Below are 17961 nucleotides of genomic sequence, written 5' to 3'. Positions count from 1 at the left end.
AAACATTAGCTCGATACCTCACCCACTCTAAACTCTGGTTAAGTTCCGAATGAATTCCTAAGTTCAACCTTATTTGGACTCTAAGAAAGGAAGTTTTTCTTTTGTTTTTTCTTTATTAAAAAAAAATAACATATAATATATTGCTTATAATTGTGTGCCTTATTTCTCTCGTCATGTGACAAGTTATGCGATCAAGGATACGGATGATATATAAAAAAATAAAAATGATCCTCATTACAAATGGCCTAATTCATGTCCCATAACCCCTGTGCCTACAGTTGCATGGGCTTCTTCCGTAACCCATGCTCAAGAGCAGTTGCATTGGCTCGTTCCCAAGTGGAGCAGAGAAGACAGATTGGTGGTTGAAGAAGATGGCAGTGATAATAATAATAATAATAATATATTCAGTATTTATTTGTAATGGTCAAGAGATCTAGTAGCCATAGTCAATCACTAGTTCAGCTTTTATGCCATGAATTACTGACCCTCTTACAGTGAGTGTCGTGAGACCAAATTTTGGAAGTAAACGAAGGGTTCTATTCGTATCTCGTGAAAAGCATAAGCTAGCTTACAAGTGAAATCATGAGCGGTTCAACAACTTCAATTTTTTTGAATTGGCTTGAACACAACCCCCACAAAGTTCTGCTAAGTGCTAACTGATACATAGATATAGGGAATTTTGGAAAAATAATCTTTTTCTCATGTTTTTTTATTCACAATTTAGAAATATAGTCACTAGAAGACCCTCCGAATAATACTCAAACTCCTTAATAGGTTAAAAATCTAAAAGTTGATAAAAAGGAAAACTTCACTAGTTATCAAAATTTCCCCTATATATAATTAAGGTTCATAAAACATTACCGATATATTGAATATATATATATATATATATATGTATATTCAAATGAGGGATTCATCAAATAAACTTATTTGAGGGACACTTTTGTAGGGCTTACTCCGTATTGTATTTCGCTAATTTAAACCGTTTATTTTGTAGATATTCATTTAAAGATCATCTCTACAAAAAAACAAAAAAAAATTGAATCCGATATCATTTTACTACTCAATTGAATTACTGAAATTTTAGTACGTTCTTGAAGTACCGTGTTCATTAATTTTGTAGGATACAATTGGATGTCGAAACGGTTTTTAATTTGTCTAATTTTTTGCAAAAATGATCTATAGATATAGACTTAAAAAATATATTATTTAAATTGTTGAAAAAAAATTATAGTGAATTCTAAAGGATGTTTCTCAAATAAAATTATTTGAAAAATTTCTTAATAGAAGAAGACTTAATATATATATTTGGTAGGGTCGTGGGCTCACGTCGGCTCTGAAAATGGATCAGCTTGATATTTTGTTGTGGGGCTGTCATACACTTGGTCACGAACTGATGTTCCTAATTAAAATTACTATAATAATACCTGGTCAAGGACTCAAGAGGATTGGATCAGTGCTACTTGGCCTTGGATTATTTGAAGAAGAAAAAAAAGGTTATGCGGAGTTGGACAATTTAGCATCTTGCTTTGAAAATTTCACAATTTCCTTTACAGAAAAAGTGGTGGATGGATTGCAAAGTCCAAATCATGTCATTTGTAAAATAAATAAACAAATAAGAACAATTTTAGAGCTGTAACAATGAATGACAGGAGGTTGATTGCTTGCAATCTTTGTCCAAAAGAAAGCAAACCAAAAATGTCAAAAAGTATACAGAAGAATTATTGACATATTTACTTATCATCAAGAATAGGCATTGGAATTATTTTAAACAGAGGGAAAACTTTTCTACAATTTTCTTTACATGAAATTACAACGATACGATACGATGCGGGAATGGTAGAGTTTACATGAATGAATCATTAAAAGTAGAAACTTGTATGCAATCTTTGTTCACAATAAAAGCAAAAGCAGTAGATTTGTTGAGCAAATAAATACATTGGGGCACCGGTGTACAAATGTGGTAGCAATAATCATGGCTTGGTTTGTATGCCCTACATCATTATTGAAATCTGTATATGCAATCGAGTAAGAGTTATATGTAAAATTGCACTAGTTTGGCATTTGAGATGGTGACTTTGCTTAGGCCATACAAGTTCTCATGTTGTGCATACGGTCTTGTCTTTGTTGTAAAGGAAGGAAGTAGGTGATGCCACGTGTAATACATGCAATAATCCAATATCATTGATTGGTTGAACACATAGGGACCACCCCCCTCCCATCTCATTGATTGCTCTTTTTCAGTGGAAATTATTTTGGAATTTTTTTAGATGCTAATCTTGTAGTTAGGTTTTGTATTATATCAGCTTGAAAAGAGGTGGATACATTGTCTTAGTCAACTAACATAACCGACGTATACGTTTCACTCAAAATTCACCAAATAACTCCTCATACAACATTATGATATTCTCCAAATTTTGGACACAATCCGATATCGAACCATTAATGAAGGCTTTGAGTAGACAGTTGAAACCTAATTACAATAACTAATGTAGGAGGATTAATGCAGGTGCCTTGAAGCCTTATTTAAAATATCATTAGAGTAGAGATATTATGTTTGGCAATTTCTACATGGTTTCTTCTAGTTGGTCCTTAGAATGCTAATGTGCTTTATTATTTCAAAAATTTTAAAAGAAAAAAAAAAAAACAAGAGACGACCATCGGTTTTTTCCCTTGTAGGACCCACAAAAAAACCGGCCCAACTTCTTGTATTCGTAACAATGGAGGCCGGCCCAGCACCCAGAGGTCCCAAAACACGTACACATGTCCTGCTACGAATATGCTGAAACTAGTTGCGCTCCAAAGAACAAACATCTAGTGCTTCCGTCGTATTTCATATCCCGTGCAGCCGCATTAGCACACGTGTAAGCCTTCGTACCACGACCACAACGTAAGACTGCCATTTAGCTTACGTGGTGTTGTCTATCTTTGGACATGCTCAGACGATCAGGATCAGATGTGAGACTCTCACACTTGATATCACCCTTCATTTTTGGCGCGCTTAAAGGGAGTGGCTCCAAAAGGTAGGCCCCGCGACTTCCCAGCTCACTATCACTTCGGGTAATTATTTTGCGAGCCATACACAGTTGAATGCCGCTGCAGAAATGCCCTGTCTCTGTCAATTAATTACGGATATGCCCCTTCTTCCCAACTATGTCAAACTAAAAATGCGCTTTTCTTGTCGACTCCTCAACTTTGAAATTTTTTAGCTCTTATTTATCTTAATATTGTTTTTTTTTTTTATAAACTTTTTGTCAAAAGTTAATATATTGATGGCAACGGGGATCTAACGCAATGGACAAGGATCTTGACTTGCAGATTGGCGGTTTGAAGTTCGAACTCTCATGACACCTTGGTAGTATGCGTGTGAGAAATTCTCATCTCTTTGTAATTTATACCACAAAGTAATTATAGAACCAAGTGTCAATTTCAAATTAATGAAGGTGCCTTGGATTAAAAACAAAGTTTAATGAAAGTAACAAATTAAATGGGCAAAGAAAAAAAAGAAGACTTCACGTGTCAATGGCATAGAAAGCAAATTCATCTCCAACCAAAAATAAAAATCACCAATTTCCCCTCAGCTGTAATTCCCTCTCTATGTTTCTCCTTTTATTTTGATTTCCATTTTAACTAAAACTCCCTAAAAACAAAAAAGAAAAAGGGTAACAAAATAACAAAAGAAGAAGAAAAACAGAAAAAAGAAAGACAAAACTCAGTAACACAGTGTGAATGTCTGTCTCTTCTCCGCGTCAGCTGGCGCCTCATCAACGTTCCAAAAATATATTTATAGAAAGAAATTTGAAAGCAAAAGACCCACAAGACAAAACTAATTTCTTTTACAAATTGGACCCCTTCCTACTTCACTATTTTCTCTTCCATACCAGGAAGCACGACTTAAGACCGTCCAATTTTTGTCTGTTGTGTCCTTCAACTCCAAGCTTAAATTACCCCCAAAAAATCCGGACTTTAATGATAAGCCACTTCTTAATCATCCATCCACTAATATTTTTATTCCTAAATTAGAACATTCTTGTGCTCTTGATTTGAATCAAACCCAATCTCAGGTACCCACTTTCTTTCCCCATTTTCTCTTTTGTATTGACATTGCAGGACAAATCTCTTCTGGGTTTTCTTTTTCATTTCCCACTTTCCTTTTTTCTGGGTTTTTTTTGTTTGAAAATATATTTTTTCGACAAAAAAAGCCCACCTGAGAGGGAAAGAGATTATTATTTTTCTTTCTTTTTGGGGTTGTTATTTAGGGTAGAGTATATTAATGGCACAAAAGAGACTTTCATGGCCATCACAACAAATGCTAGATTTTGGTGATATGTTTTTGTGCCTGACTCGTCTTTCATCAAATCTTTAGGGACACAGCTGAAGAAAATAAACACTTTGCAGCCTCTCAGTCCTTGTTCAAAATCCCAAAGCTTTTTCTCAGGCTACAATATAAGACCACTTCATGGTTTTGTAGCAGGTGGGCTTTTCTTGTTTGACAAGGGCCTCTCATCAAAATATCTTATCTTTCTCTTTCTTTTCTTGATCTACCACAATAACCCCAAGAAATGTTTGGAACTCAAAGCCAGAGAGACCTCTCCTTAGAATTCCAATCCCAAATACCAATTTTGAGGCCTAGCATCCATACCAGGAGGGCTAATCTTACAGTAAAGTTCCAAGACCTTTATGGGTTCACAGTAGAAGGGAATGTAGATGATGTTAATGTGTTGAATGAGGTGAGAGAGAAGGTGAGGCAACAAGGACGGGTGTGGTGGTCATTGGAGGCTAACAAAGGTGCAAATTGGTACTTGCAGCCTTCCATATCTGAAGGAATTGCCCTTAAATCTTCGCTAAAATTTTCAGCTTTGGCCAATGCCATTACTTTGAAGAGGCTGATTAGGAAGGGAATTCCACCTGTTCTTCGGCCCAAGGTGTGGTTTTCGTTGTCTGGGGCGGCCAAGAAGAAGTCCACGGTACCTGAGAGCTATTACAACGATTTGATAAAGGCCACTGAGGGCAAGGTCACCCCTGCCACTAGGCAGATTGATCATGTGAGTTCCTTTGCCTCTCTTTTTAGATTGCAATGGTGGTTGTAGCAAATGTTGGATCTTGCCTTTTTCAATCAAGGAATTTGACTTTGTATATGCATGATCTTTCTTAGTATCAACTTCCTTTTGAGAGATTTAGTAATTTGCAGGATGGATGTAGGAAAACATTAGCTATTCTTGAAGATTAGGTATCTATGTGGCTGATCTTGTGATTCATGATGATAATTTGGGAATTTCTAGTTTGCATAATTTGGCTGTCTGCTTATAGAATTCCATTGGGAAAATCTTCCATTACTTTTTGCTCTAATGTTCAGCATTTCCAAGTGCTATAGCTTATAAGTTGTATCTGTATTGCCATTAAATTCCCTCCACTTCTGCAATTCACTCCTTGATTGTATGTGCAGGACCTGCCGCGTACCTTCCCAGGTCACCCATGGTTAGACACCCCAGAGGGTCATGCTGCTCTTCGACGTGTCCTTGTTGGGTATTCTTTCCGTGATTCTGATGTTGGCTACTGTCAGGTAGCTCTCCTGCACCTTCCATAATGCACATGAGCCATTCTTAAAGTTATCTGACTATCATGAGCATAAAAGTGCAAACCATTCTATATGTTACAAGCTGATATTATTAAAAATACTTCTGTTGTTTGTTTCATGGTCCTTACATGAATCTTGTTTGAAATAGCAGCATGTTCAAAATTCTACTTTTTGTAATCATAGTTTGATCCAAGAGAAATGTCTTGTTCAAGCATTTTTATTATAGTAGAATTGTGAGTTTTACAAATGATTTTATTCAGGTTAAGTTCAATCCTCCAGTTTTCTTCCTCCTTATGGCACCCTTTTCGTGTTTACTTTTCCTTTTCACATCCAAATGTTAATTAGTAATATTTTATGTTGTTTTCATTTAATCTATTTAGTAGCCGCACCTCTCTTCTAAAGAGAATTTTCTAAGCATGGTGAATAACAAAAATTGAATCTATTCAAATGGTTTCCCAAATACTACTGTTGCAAATTACAACAGTGCATTTCTGTTGTTTACTCAGCCACCAAAACAGCTTATCTCACCAACTCTTATTCTGTGACCCACTCAAATATGAGTTTTGCTGCTGTCCTGTAAAAAAATTCAGTAGGATTGACTGGAAAAATTTATCGATCACAAAATGCTTGAGGGTTGATCTCCACCTATCTTTGTTGCTTGAGAGAGAATATCTTATTTCATGTACTTTTCTGAAATAGATGTTTTGAAGATCCCACGTTGGTTTCCTTCGTCTTTATGCTGATGTTTACTTACTTATCTGGAATGGTTGGATCTTCTTGTTGCAGGGCTTAAATTATGTTGCAGCATTGTTACTGCTTGTGATGAAAACAGAGGAAGATGCATTTTGGATGCTAGCAGTCCTGTTGGAAAATGTGTTGGTTAATGACTGCTATACAAATAATTTATCAGGATGCCATGTTGAACAAAGAGTTTTCAAGGATTTCCTTGCTAAAAAGTGCCCAAGGTACCTTCTTTATACTTGGCCTGAAGTGTCTTATGTTTTACTTTCCTCTTGTGTATCTTCTGACATTGGAAGAAAAATGCAGGATAGCAATGCATTTGGAAGCAATGGAGTTTGATGTCTCCCTTGTTGCCACTGAGTGGTTTCTCTGCCTCTTTTCCAAAAGCTTGCCTTCAGAGGTTAAAGCAATACCCTCTCTCTCAAAAATAGAAACATGCTGAAATAAGTTGAGGTTGTATCTGTGACTAACACTTTCATGGGGCTCTCCCTTTTTTCCTTTGCCCCATTTTTTTTTTTTCTTAAAAGACTACTCTAAGGGTATGGGATATCCTTTTCTACGAGGGGGCTAAAGTTATTCTTCATGTGGCTTTGGCAATCTTTAAGGTACAACTTTAAATTTTTGGCCGTTTGCATTGTTTGTATTGGACATGCAGATTTACTTGCTCTAGACTGTCGATCATCCAAGTTCAGCTGAAATATTATATAGTAATATCAGAGAAGTTTGTTTGATCTTGTGGTTTGCAATTGCAGATGAAGGAAGAGCAGTTGCTCATAACCCACCATGTTGGTGATGTAATTAGTATTCTGCAGAGAACTACTCATCACCTGTTTGATCCAGAAGAGCTATTGACGGTAACACATTTCTCTGCAGTTGCTTTTTTTTTTTTGGAGAAAAAAGAAAGTTATTATCTTCTTGTCTCAACCTTGTCCTCCATCAATTATGCATTAAAGGGAAACTTGATTAACATGTATGTAAAATTAGCAAAGAAGTCATTAGGCATAGATGAATCGGAAATTTATAATTGATGTAAAAAAGGATTGATGAGGTGTTGAAATGATTTTGCTTCTAATATGGTGTAACACTCGTGCAGGTGGCATTTGATAAGATAGGTTCAATGACAACCAACAATATATCAAAGCAAAGGAAAAAGCAAGAACCAGCAGTGATGAAGGAACTTGATCAGAGATTTAGACGGCTAAATTCCCTAAAGTTGGATGACAAATAACATTTGCAGCATCGCAAGCAGATGAAACTGCAAAAATGCCGGACGATCTAGTGGGGGAGCTTTTCGTTCCTCCCCTAGGGAAGAAACTGAATTTGTTGTGTCTCTTCTCTCCTCTGTGTTTCTGTAAAAGAAACAACCAAGCAAAGGGAGTGTCTGTTGTCCATTAGGATGTTGTAGTAGGTGATCATTGTAAATTTCTAACTGTTATCATATACGTGTGGTTAGATACACTGCAAATTCGGGCATTGTTGCGTTTTAGTGCCCTGTAATTTTTGCTTCAAATGTTGTGTCTACAACTTTCACTCAATGAAATTCAATTTGTTCTAGAAATCTGTTCTACTCGCTAAAGGAAAGTGAAAATCTGTTTTTTAGGCCCTTGGTGCCTCCAAAGAGAAACTATGCCTTCTTCTAAAAGGAAATGCAGAAATGGTAATTTGTGATAGAGAATGAAGTTTATTACATTTTGGATAATTAAAAGTTCACTAGCAAGGACATTTTATTTATTTATTTTTCAATTAAAAAACATGGATATTATTGATATTCCATATCCACTATGCTGTACTGTACTATAAATTAAGCACAACCCAAATCTCCCTCCTTCCCTTCACTTTCAATCCAAACCGTTACACTGAGAAAAATGCTCACTTTCTCGAAACCCATTCATCGCCATAATTCTCACTATGCACCCAAAACCCCAACCCACTAAACCCACAAGACGCAGACACGAAACCCGACCAGATGACCCAAAAGCGGCAACCTTGGACCATCGATCCGGAGCTGGACGGGATCGACCTCGATGCGTCCGACTTCGCCGCCTCCTTGCCCCTCAAAAAGGTTCCAAACGGCGACGTATTCGAGGCCTCACGTGCCGGCGACGTTGACCGCCTCAGCTACCTGTTAGAGTCCGGAGTCAACGTGAACGCACGTGACCAGTGGGACTCGGTGGCTCTCTACTACGCGTGCCTCGCCGGACACCTCGAGGCGGCTCGCATGCTGCTCGAGAATGGCGCGATATGCTCGGAGCACACCTTCGACGGCGATCGCTGCCACTACGCCGCGCTTAATTTGAAGGTGAGGAAGCTCTTGAAGGCGTTCGAGGCCAGGCCGCCGCCTTTGAGCCCCTTGCAGGCCGCCATGAGAGAGACCTTCTTGGGATGTGGGGCTAATAGTGCCTATTTGGAGCAGGCTGATAATACCCAGTTCCAAATTTCAGGTATTTACTTGTTTCTGTTGTTCTGGGTTTTGGAATTGCATGGTTTGAAGTGGTGGTTGTGTGTTGGTGTTTTTGGGGTGTGAGGCTAAATGGGTCGGTTTCAAATTTTGCAATAACCGATTGGTGTTAGTTTTCAAGATAAAAGTTTTTACAGCTGAGGGAGTTGTTGATTTTGGAATGTTAATGGGTATGAGAATTCTAGTGTAGGGATAAAGAAGAAGAATATTTCTTAGTTCATTTCTTGAACAATGTAGTGCGAGGATTGGCTTATGTAAAACATAGTTAGCATATAGCTTGATATGGTCGAACTAGTTGAACAAGAGATACTGAGTGATGACGTCCTATGTGTTCTGATTTGGTAGTGAAGTCACAAGAATACAATTTCCGTTTGTGTCTGTTTTTGGAAATATAGGGATGAAGATGACGTTGGGTGTAACTTTTCTGAAATGTGTTGATTAATGCTATCAAGTTTCATACTTATGTTTAGCTGTCCTCACACCAAGGTAGTGAAGCCACTAGGAAATTCAAGTCAGTCCTGTGCTAGTAGTAGATTTAGCTAAAATTTGTGCCTATTGTGGGCCGTTGTCGTTCAGAACATCTGGATAGTTTTCTTTCAAGAACAATATGTATGTTAAGTGACACTCAACATTTGATATTCCTGAGTAGGTCTTCAATCCAACGATGGAACCAATTCCAACTACTTCACTCCAGATGTGGTATTTTTTGTTCAAGGTAGACCCATCGAAGCTCACAGAGTCATCCTAAGTGCTCGGTCACCATTTTTCAGAACAAAGTTTGTGACTGATTGGAAACAACGCAAAGAAGTAAGATTTGCAAGGGAAAAGTTGTCATATCCTGCCCTATACAGTCTCATCCACTTCTTTTATTCTGACAGACTAGAGGTTGCTGTAGATGATATGGAGGATATTGTGAGGATCTGCAAAGTATGTAAATGTGAATCTTTACAAAGGATTCTTGAGAAAGAACTGATTCACCAAAAATATGCCGAGTACAAAGCATTGAGAGACATAGACAGCTCTAAAAAGCGGTTCATCTTACAAGGCCTGTCTCTTCCTGAAGAAGATCAGCTTCCTGCTGGCTTGCACAATATCCTTCAGATTTCCCTTGCCAATTCCACCCTGGAACCCAACCTAGACAATGGGGTGAACAATTTAACATCTTGTGTTGGTATGATGCAAATCAGTGATTTTGAAAATGATCTTGCGGATGTTTGCGTAAGAGTTGATAAAAAGAATTTCCGATGCCATCAAGTGGTTTTAGCATCAAGGTCGGAATATTTTAAAGCAAGATTATCCCGTATGAAGGACTTTCATGAAGGAAAAAATGATCTACCCGTTGATACTCTTCCAGTTCTTGAGGAACATGATTTGAGCTCTGAAGCATTTGAGAAAATGATAGAGTATATGTAAGTGTTCCTGTTTTTTTAATAAAAAAGAGAAAAAAAATTAGAATGGGAAAGATGAAATAGACTGTTATGAAGAAGATATGTTTTCACTTCCTAAATTTGGTATTTTGGTTGTTTCTAAACATTTATGGTATTCATTTGGTCAGTACAATAACCAGAGATTTTGTGCCTAGTCTGCATTTTTCTTGCAGTTTTGTGTGATCAACTATGTTTTAGGTCTTCTGATTATGTGTTATTAAACTTTTTTCAACTCTTTGGTTGGTTCAGGTACACTGACAGATTGAAGGATATAGAACCTGATCAGGTAGCTTATATATTTATTAGTAGCTTCTAGCATTTCCGACAAAGAAAATCAAATAGCTTGTAATGTTATTTCTATTTCTGGAAAAAGAAGATTCTGTTTTTTTTTTTTTTTTTTTTTGGGGTCTAATACTTGTCATTAACTGAACAGGCTGGGGAAATATTTGATGTCGCATCTAGATATCTATTATTTCCTCTTAAGCGTGCTGTAGCTGATGTACTACTGCCACACCTGGAAAGTGCCTCACCTGCAGAAATGTGCCATTGGTTGATATTGTCAGACATGTATAGTGCTCCTTTAAACCCTACCCCCAATTTCTCTTTCTCTGAAATTCTGGTCAATAGCTATAGTTATTGATATCCTTGAACTCTGGAATTTTACAATGTTTTGATGATGACGTGTGTGTGTAGGTATGGAGTTCTGAAGATAAGGGAATTCTGTCTAGATGCAATAGCTTATAATTTTGAGACATTTGCTGAAACTTGTGAATTCCGAGCAATGCTGTTGACATTGCCTCCACCATCTGGGGATTCATCATTTCGCACCACCATTCCAAGTGCACCGGGAGCTGAGGTTAATACGGACCAGCGCAATCTTCTGGATGACTTACGAGAAAAATGGCTTGAAGCTGAAGCTGCTGAGCTTGACAAGAGAGATGAGAGTGCATTAATTTTTGACAAGCGCCTTGAGATGCTCATGGTTGTTGCAGAACGAGAAAAATCTGATGGTCTTACTAATGATACTCCCAATGGTCCTAGAACATCTTTATTCCCTTGTACTACCGCCCCCATAGCAAGTGAACAAGAAGAGAATGTAGGTTAGCCAATTTTGTTTCTTTTCCACATTATAAAATAAAAATTTATAGATTTGTGCCGAAGTGAATGCTTCAGAATGCCTTTGTTGGGTGTTTTTCTTTTTTGTAACATTTGTCCTCATAGCATATAATTCCATACATTTTTTCTTCAACTTCCATACACTTGCCCGCTGGTGCTATTGATAGTGTAGAAAATAATGAAACAGCAATGTGCCTTATACCCCAGCTACAATGCGCATGTCTCAAGGCCGAAAAAGGAAAATGCATTGTCTTGTAACGTGAAGACCAACTCAGTCCCCAAAAAGAAAAAGCAAGAATAAAACAGGACCAAGATCCAAGCTTTAAGTTGAAAATAGACAAAACTAGTATAAAAAGATGAACAAACAATGCTTTTTCTCCCTTCGCATTATTCAGCAAAAATAATGCAATACCCATTAAAAGAATATACCTAGGTACAATAATCTCTAACAAAAATTTACAAGATCCTTTCCCTTTTTTTTTTTTTTTTATTTACTTCCTGTGGTTTACAAGCCCATTAAAATTGAGCACTTTCCCTTTGCATGAGCAAGAGAACTGATAACAGAAATCAAGTTCCTCTTATTCCAGTTCTCTAGAACAAGAATAAATAAATAAGTATATCCTGTCATTTTCCATCAGAAGGGTCATTTCTTTCATTTTCTAGGGAAGATTGCTCATTTTCGACCTTTGAGGGATTCTCATTCTCTATATGTGGGGAGGTAGCATTATTTGAAGCAGCACCATCCATAGACAACTTGGACACTGTACTAGCCAAACCGGTTTCACCATCAGCGGAAGCTGTAGGGGAGCCATCAGGACTGTTAAGGCTTGATTCTGATTCACTTTCTGGTTGCTGCAGACTCCAGTACATGATGCTTGCAGTCAAAGTAAGCATCATCTTCTGGTTTACCTGCCATACCAAAGCACATGGCAGTACAATTTGGATGTTATATACCTACTAGTCTAATAATACATTGAAGAAGGTAGACTGCAGCTTTGGTTCAATCCAGTTCAACTGAATAATCTGCTCCACTCATAACATTAGTTAGCATTCTTCTTTGCGTTAAAATAGTTTGACCATAAACAGACAAACAAATGAGAAAGATATCAAGCATTTGAACAACACGAAAAAAATTACGGATTTCTGAGAGTACAAATATAGTGAAGGCTTCAATCCCACTCTTTGAAAATGTTAATTTAGAAACAGAAGGCTGCAATACTCCATATCCATAATTTTGGAGTTAGACTATTCCTCAGAACCAGATACTTCTTTTAGTGACAAATAATTAGTGACCTCATTAGATGCCAAAAGGGACAGAGAGTACTTGATGATTTCATATATTTCAGTCAAGATGACAGATGAGTAAGCTATAAATATTTTGGTCCACTACAATATCCCATACCTCTATAATGTCCTCTGGTAACAAGAAAATGGAGCAACCAAGCTTTCGGGCGACACTGATTATATATGTAGCATTCAATTTCTTATCTTCCTCTGCAATATTGAAGATGATGAAGTTAGAAATAATAATAATAATAATAATAATAATAATAATAATAATAATAATAAATGGTAACAAGAAGGCAATGATGAAAAAAGTGAGAAATGTTTCCCACTTTCTGTACAGGATACGTGTCCTTCTCAAATAGTTGATCCCTAAGAAAGCCAAAAACCTACGAGCTTGATATATTGATGTTTTTAGCATGTACAATACTTTCCAAGTCGCCAAGTAATTACATAAGAGAAAACAGCCTTGTTCATGAACAACAAAAAGTGCCATACCAGTTTCCCCCTTTGTGGCAAGACTCCAATTAACCACCCTTGGCTCCACAGCACTAAGAAGCTCGAGGAAGAAAACTCCACTTGAAAGGTTTCTATCCTAAAATTTGAAAGTTCAATAAATAAATAAATAAATAAAACCTTAAAAACTAAAATGCCAATCATCGGATTGAAGCTGTCAGTAAGAAAGGCCATTGTTTATTGAATTACCTTGAAACTGTCCATTTGGGAGGTTCTACCTGCCTTCTTAACTTTTTTGTTTGCCCAATTTAGAATGTCAGCATCAGTAATCTCTTTTCCTGCTTTACCTTGGGAGTGTAATCTCAAGTTTTTCAAGAGTTGAAGCATACTAAACCTCATCAACTGCCATAAATATGCTGGGGATACAGGGGAAGTTAAAGAGTTATCACTAACGTTAAAATGGAGACATATAAACAAAGAGCTTTAAATTCACTTGTCCACCCTAGATATATATCTGAGGTTGTGTATTTAAATTATAGAAGTTTGAATTGAGGAAACGGGTTGGAGACCTCAATTTGTCTTAGCACAACAAAAACAAAAACAAACAAAAAAACTCCAACTCGTAAAACTTAAGAGTCAGAAATCCAATACTATTTGTCTTATATTTTTTCCAAGTCAATTAGAAATCATATAGTTCTAAGAAGGTACCATAACTTTCAAGGTTTTCTTGGATGAAAAAAAATTAATATTGCAGTACTACCAACACAAGATTTTAAAGGAAAACTCTTCAAACTTACCCAGTATGAGCTTCTTATTTCCTTGCACAATATCATTCCCTGCTACATTCACAAGGGAGAAATTTAATTCCTTCCCAATCTCAATAACTTGGTTGCAATTCTCAACTTTTCTAAATGGCATTTTTATCGGTGGCTTTGTTGCCTTTTTCCAGTTGACTGCTCCTGAAGAAATTTTGTCAAGAACTTCTAAAAGAACCCATCTGCATCCACAAGGGATATATATCAATCATGGCTCAACCAGTCACAACATGTATGTGCTTCTAAGGGGTTAGAGGAAAGAGAAATTAAAAATCTCACCCATTTCTGACATCTTCAAAAAAGATTATTGACATAGGTAGCAGTTCCAAGACTGTTAATCCCACAGTCGGAAGCATCTCTCTTCCCGAGAAGTCTCGGCATCATCTGTCATCATCTCAGCAAAGGACATTGTTTTACTGTCAGTAGTCAAGCCATTTCTGCAAGAAAAATTCACACACCATTAACACAGTATATTAATCAGAACCAAAAGGCACTACACACTGTTTAGAACTACTGCAGCATTGCAAACTGAAACATCAGAACCACCAACTGATAGTGAAGGAGAATCAAGAAGCAAAAACAATAGAACACAATATAATTGATCTGCCCTAGAAAGCAACAGGCACTGTTATTCAAAACAAATATAAACACGCAATGTGGTAAATTGGTGATGCGAAAATATGAATGAATATCAAAATCTGCAAGCCTAAAGCACTTGAGAAGTCCTGTTTCTTGCCTGTGGTGGAAAATTTGTGCAACAAACGCAAGATTAAGATTTGGTGAGCCCTCAACAATGTCTTTAGGAGTGAGGTATCTTTTGCAATCCAATTTCTCTGCTTGCTCAAGAATAAGGTTTGCTCTTTCTGTAGGATCCTTCTTATCCAAGGCGGCAGGGCCTGAGTGCTCTGGTGCAAGAGCATTAAGCAGGTAAGCATAAGCCTCTCCATCCTGAAAATGTGTTAATCTTATTACATAATCACGAGGATAAAAAAAAAATCAACAGCATACTTTAAAACAAAAATAAAAAAAGCACGTTGGATACAAGTTTTATGCAGAATATAACTTATTTGTAAGCCAGCAACAAATTCTAGCTGCACAGTGACTCAAATAAGTATGATGTATAATACATATAAAAGCTTTTCCTTCCTAATTGATAATTTAGTGGTCAGTTTAGAGGAGACTGGAAATACAATTTTGACACCATTGCTATTAGGTTTATGCATAAATGCTTATCAGTACTAAACTGGTTAGCTCGCTCTTACCTTTACATCAGAAGAGAAGTTTGTAACTTGTTTTTCATAGCCAGCTTTCTTCAAATGAAAATTCATCCATTTCAGTAGAACCTTCTCAGGTGGTAGACCCAAGAGCTCCTCCACATCCTGTCCACTAACATAATAGCTGAAGTTAGCTTATATGTTCTCATCTAGCAACATAACGAAGTGTACATACAGATTATCCGCCCTTGTTTAATCAAGGATAAATGAATATAAACAAAACTTTGTGACCTTGCTGTCATCCACCAACTCTACAAGTTGTGGAGTTTTCTTCAGATTGAGATCAGCTAACAGTTGAATCTGATAATGCCACCACATGAAAAGACAAGTTATAAGTTTAAGCCTTTATAACCCAAATATCGAATTATTGTGGACTCTGTGATAAAAAATATACCAAAAACAAAAATGATAAAAAAAAATTCATACTGCATACCTTGATTATTTGAGAAATCAAGCCAAGTACTAGGTAGGGCTGCAAATTAAGCAAATGGTGAAAATGTTAAGAAAAAGTTTAGGAAACTGGAAAATTTCCAATGGGTAGCTGGCAGTGCTCAACTTACTCTAGCTTCTACCAAATCCTGTGTGCCAATGTTAACTACAGTGCAGCCAATAGCCTTTGCAGAATTAAGACAAAGGGTATGGTTCTCATTCCTCTCCCATGGATTAAGGGAAGTTTTAGTATTGATAGCTCGCTCATCTATAGTCCCGGGAACAGCTACATTGATAAGCTTACTACATGAAGCAACTAAAATAATTAACAAACTTGAAAATGTCTGTGGACACTATTGAGTAGAAAATTGTTGAGCGGGTCCAGTGCCCCTACCAAAGTAGTACTCCACCTTTTGCCAGATCAAATAAAGAATTTGTACATGGATCTAATGGAAGAAACTTCTTCAAGAATGAATCTTCTGCCAGGTAGCTGTTAATGTGGGCAACATAAGAAGACTTCTCAGATTCATTAATCGCGTGGTGAACAGTTGTTGTGGTTGCCTTGAGAAATGAAGATTTCGAACCACCAGATTTTGCTGTTGCACGGGCTTGCAAATTCAAATATGCCTGCCATTTAGCAAATCCCATTAATTTCTTGTACCAGTCCACCATGACCAACAAATATGAGAACATGATCTATAGTTAAAAGGAAACTGAACTGCCAGTCAGGTCTGCTCATTCACAAGATCTCACTGATTGATTTCTGTTTCAATTTTAACTAAAGCATATTCCATCCACCGACTATGAACAATATAATTGAAATACAGGAGAAATGGAAGACATAACCTCATGCTTCAAAGACTCACCCGAAGATAGGACTCAAAATCAATTTCTTCTCCACTGTCCTTGTTCGACTCCAATAAGATACCTTTAACCTCATCTTCGGTGAACATTTCGGTAAAAGCCTTCAGTTTTGCAAAAACAGGCGGCAAATCTCCCACAATGACGCGACCAGACTGATTCCTTATTGAAAGATACTAAAACCAATGCAACCAATTCCACATGTCACCACAAAATTGCCACTTGATCACATAATTTCTCCAAAGAACATACATAGCCTAGTAATCTAGAATACAAATTGCCACTTGATAGGAAATCAGAAAGCTTACTCTTGATTTCAGGGTCCGAAGCTCGACTTGAGTGAATTGGCTCTGCAGCCATGTATCAGAAACAATAACTCCCTCAAAGCCAGACATCTTCCCTTTTTTTGTTTGTGCCGAAGTCCCAGTGCAAAAAACTTAACACCGATTTCCCAGAAACAAAATCACATATCTCAATTTTCAAATAGCCATAACTTTCGACAAGTTAGCATGGAATTAACAATCTTGCAACAACAGAAGCACAAATTAGATCCATATATGTCAAAATAAAAAGAAACCCAATTGAGGAACCATATCATAGATGCAAACCAACGTGCATGTTAATCAAAAAACGCGTTTTTTTCTTCTTTCAGGATTGACCCAGTTATCGAATCAAATGGTAATGTTGATAAACACATAAAATAATCAAAACCCACGTCGAGAAATGAGTATTCAGGTAGAGAAATGTACGAGAGTACCTTACGGAATCTCAGAAAACAAAGCTGAAATTGAAGGACTTTCTCATTCTTTTTGCGCAAGCTTGGATTTTCTTCAGCGAGAGAGAGAGAGAGAGAGAGAGAGAGAGAGAGAATTATGTTTGTGTTTGATGAAAGAAAGAAGAAAAGAGTGAGAGAAGGAGAGAAAAACGTGCAGGCGATAGGACGCGCGAAGAGCCAGGGAAGGCAATCAGGCAAATGCAAAAGCAGAGGAGGAGAGTCCAAGGTGGCCTATGGCTTGTCCATAATATATGTCCATGAATGTGAATGTCTAATAATATTGAACACAGACACACCCTCCTCCATTCAATTCCCGTGGGAACGTCTGTTTGGCATCAACTCCAAAATGGGGAAACTACAAAAAGGAAAATGTCAATCTTAAACAGGAGATGGAGAAAAAGGTAGCCCACTTTTTCCTTCCTAATATATATATATATATATATATATATATTTTTTTTTGTGTTTCTACTTTTTATAAATAAAAAATAACCACGTTAAGGAAACTATCTTTTTTCTTCTCTATTTTGTTTGCATATATAGTGTATCCAAATCCTTACCCCTGAGCATGATCCCCCCTCTTGTGAAGTAGAGTACCTCAGAATAGTTTAGACCTAGTTTTTGGTATACATGATAATTTATACCATCACCTGTAAGAAAGATGTGATAATTATAAACTTAATGGAGGTCACATGTGAGATTGAGATCTCGGATCTCCATCTTAACTCACCTTCAGGCTCGATCTCAATG

General features: G+C 37.0%; 3 protein-coding genes across 4 annotated transcripts; 2 read left to right on the top strand and 1 right to left on the bottom strand.

Annotated features, from left to right (window-relative positions):
- Positions 3397 to 7877, top strand: LOC18783613 (TBC1 domain family member 2B). Of its 2 annotated transcripts, XM_020559759.1 has the most exons (8): positions 3397 to 4064; positions 4367 to 5045; positions 5447 to 5563; positions 6365 to 6543; positions 6626 to 6719; positions 6847 to 6924; positions 7072 to 7173; positions 7413 to 7877. In XM_020559759.1, the coding sequence occupies exons 2-8, from the start codon at positions 4563 to 4565 to the stop codon at positions 7545 to 7547; spliced, it is 1188 nt and encodes a 395-aa protein (XP_020415348.1). In that variant the 5' UTR covers positions 3397 to 4064; positions 4367 to 4562; the 3' UTR covers positions 7548 to 7877. The 2 variants fall into 2 exon arrangements, with proteins under 2 accessions (XP_020415348.1, XP_007215493.1); XM_007215431.2 differs by having other exon boundaries at positions 3397 to 5045.
- On the top strand, positions 8049 to 11364 carry LOC18783804 (BTB/POZ domain-containing protein At2g04740). The gene is made up of 5 exons (XM_007216907.2): positions 8049 to 8760; positions 9427 to 10186; positions 10454 to 10490; positions 10638 to 10771; positions 10898 to 11364. The coding sequence occupies exons 1-5, from the start codon at positions 8286 to 8288 to the stop codon at positions 11307 to 11309; spliced, it is 1818 nt and encodes a 605-aa protein (XP_007216969.1). The 5' UTR covers positions 8049 to 8285; the 3' UTR covers positions 11310 to 11364.
- LOC18783896 (fimbrin-5) lies at positions 11648 to 17608 on the bottom strand. Its single transcript, XM_020559758.1, is given in 17 exon segments — positions 11648 to 12229; positions 12723 to 12814; positions 13103 to 13199; positions 13310 to 13476; positions 13858 to 14057; positions 14155 to 14174; positions 14176 to 14214; positions 14216 to 14312; positions 14612 to 14823; positions 15138 to 15254; positions 15381 to 15449; positions 15583 to 15621; positions 15710 to 15881; positions 15973 to 16205; positions 16445 to 16615; positions 16748 to 16875; positions 17197 to 17608. Coding segments are annotated over 16 exon segments (2097 nt in total). The 5' UTR covers positions 16835 to 16875; positions 17197 to 17608; the 3' UTR covers positions 11648 to 11944.

Source organism: Prunus persica, chromosome G3 (assembly GCF_000346465.2).
Source record: "Prunus persica cultivar Lovell chromosome G3, Prunus_persica_NCBIv2, whole genome shotgun sequence".
Classification (NCBI taxonomy): Eukaryota; Viridiplantae; Streptophyta; class Magnoliopsida; order Rosales; family Rosaceae; genus Prunus; species Prunus persica.
Note: the sequence above shows the minus strand (reverse complement) of the source record. Positions and strands in the feature narration are given on the sequence as shown.

Coding starts and splice junctions, on each gene's coding strand:
- LOC18783613 (XM_020559759.1), top strand. CDS start 4,563: ATGTTTGGAACTCAAAGCCAGAGAGACCTCTCCTTAGAATTCCAATCC. Junction 5,564..6,364: donor CTGATGTTGGCTACTGTCAG/GTAGCTCTCCTG, acceptor TTCTTGTTGCAG/GGCTTAAATTATGTTGCAGC. Junction 6,720..6,846: donor CCAAAAGCTTGCCTTCAGAG/GTTAAAGCAATA, acceptor TTTTCTTAAAAG/ACTACTCTAAGGGTATGGGA.
- LOC18783804 (XM_007216907.2), top strand. CDS start 8,286: ATGACCCAAAAGCGGCAACCTTGGACCATCGATCCGGAGCTGGACGGG. Junction 8,761..9,426: donor TACCCAGTTCCAAATTTCAG/GTATTTACTTGT, acceptor ATTCCTGAGTAG/GTCTTCAATCCAACGATGGA. Junction 10,187..10,453: donor GAGAAAATGATAGAGTATAT/GTAAGTGTTCCT, acceptor TGGTTGGTTCAG/GTACACTGACAGATTGAAGG.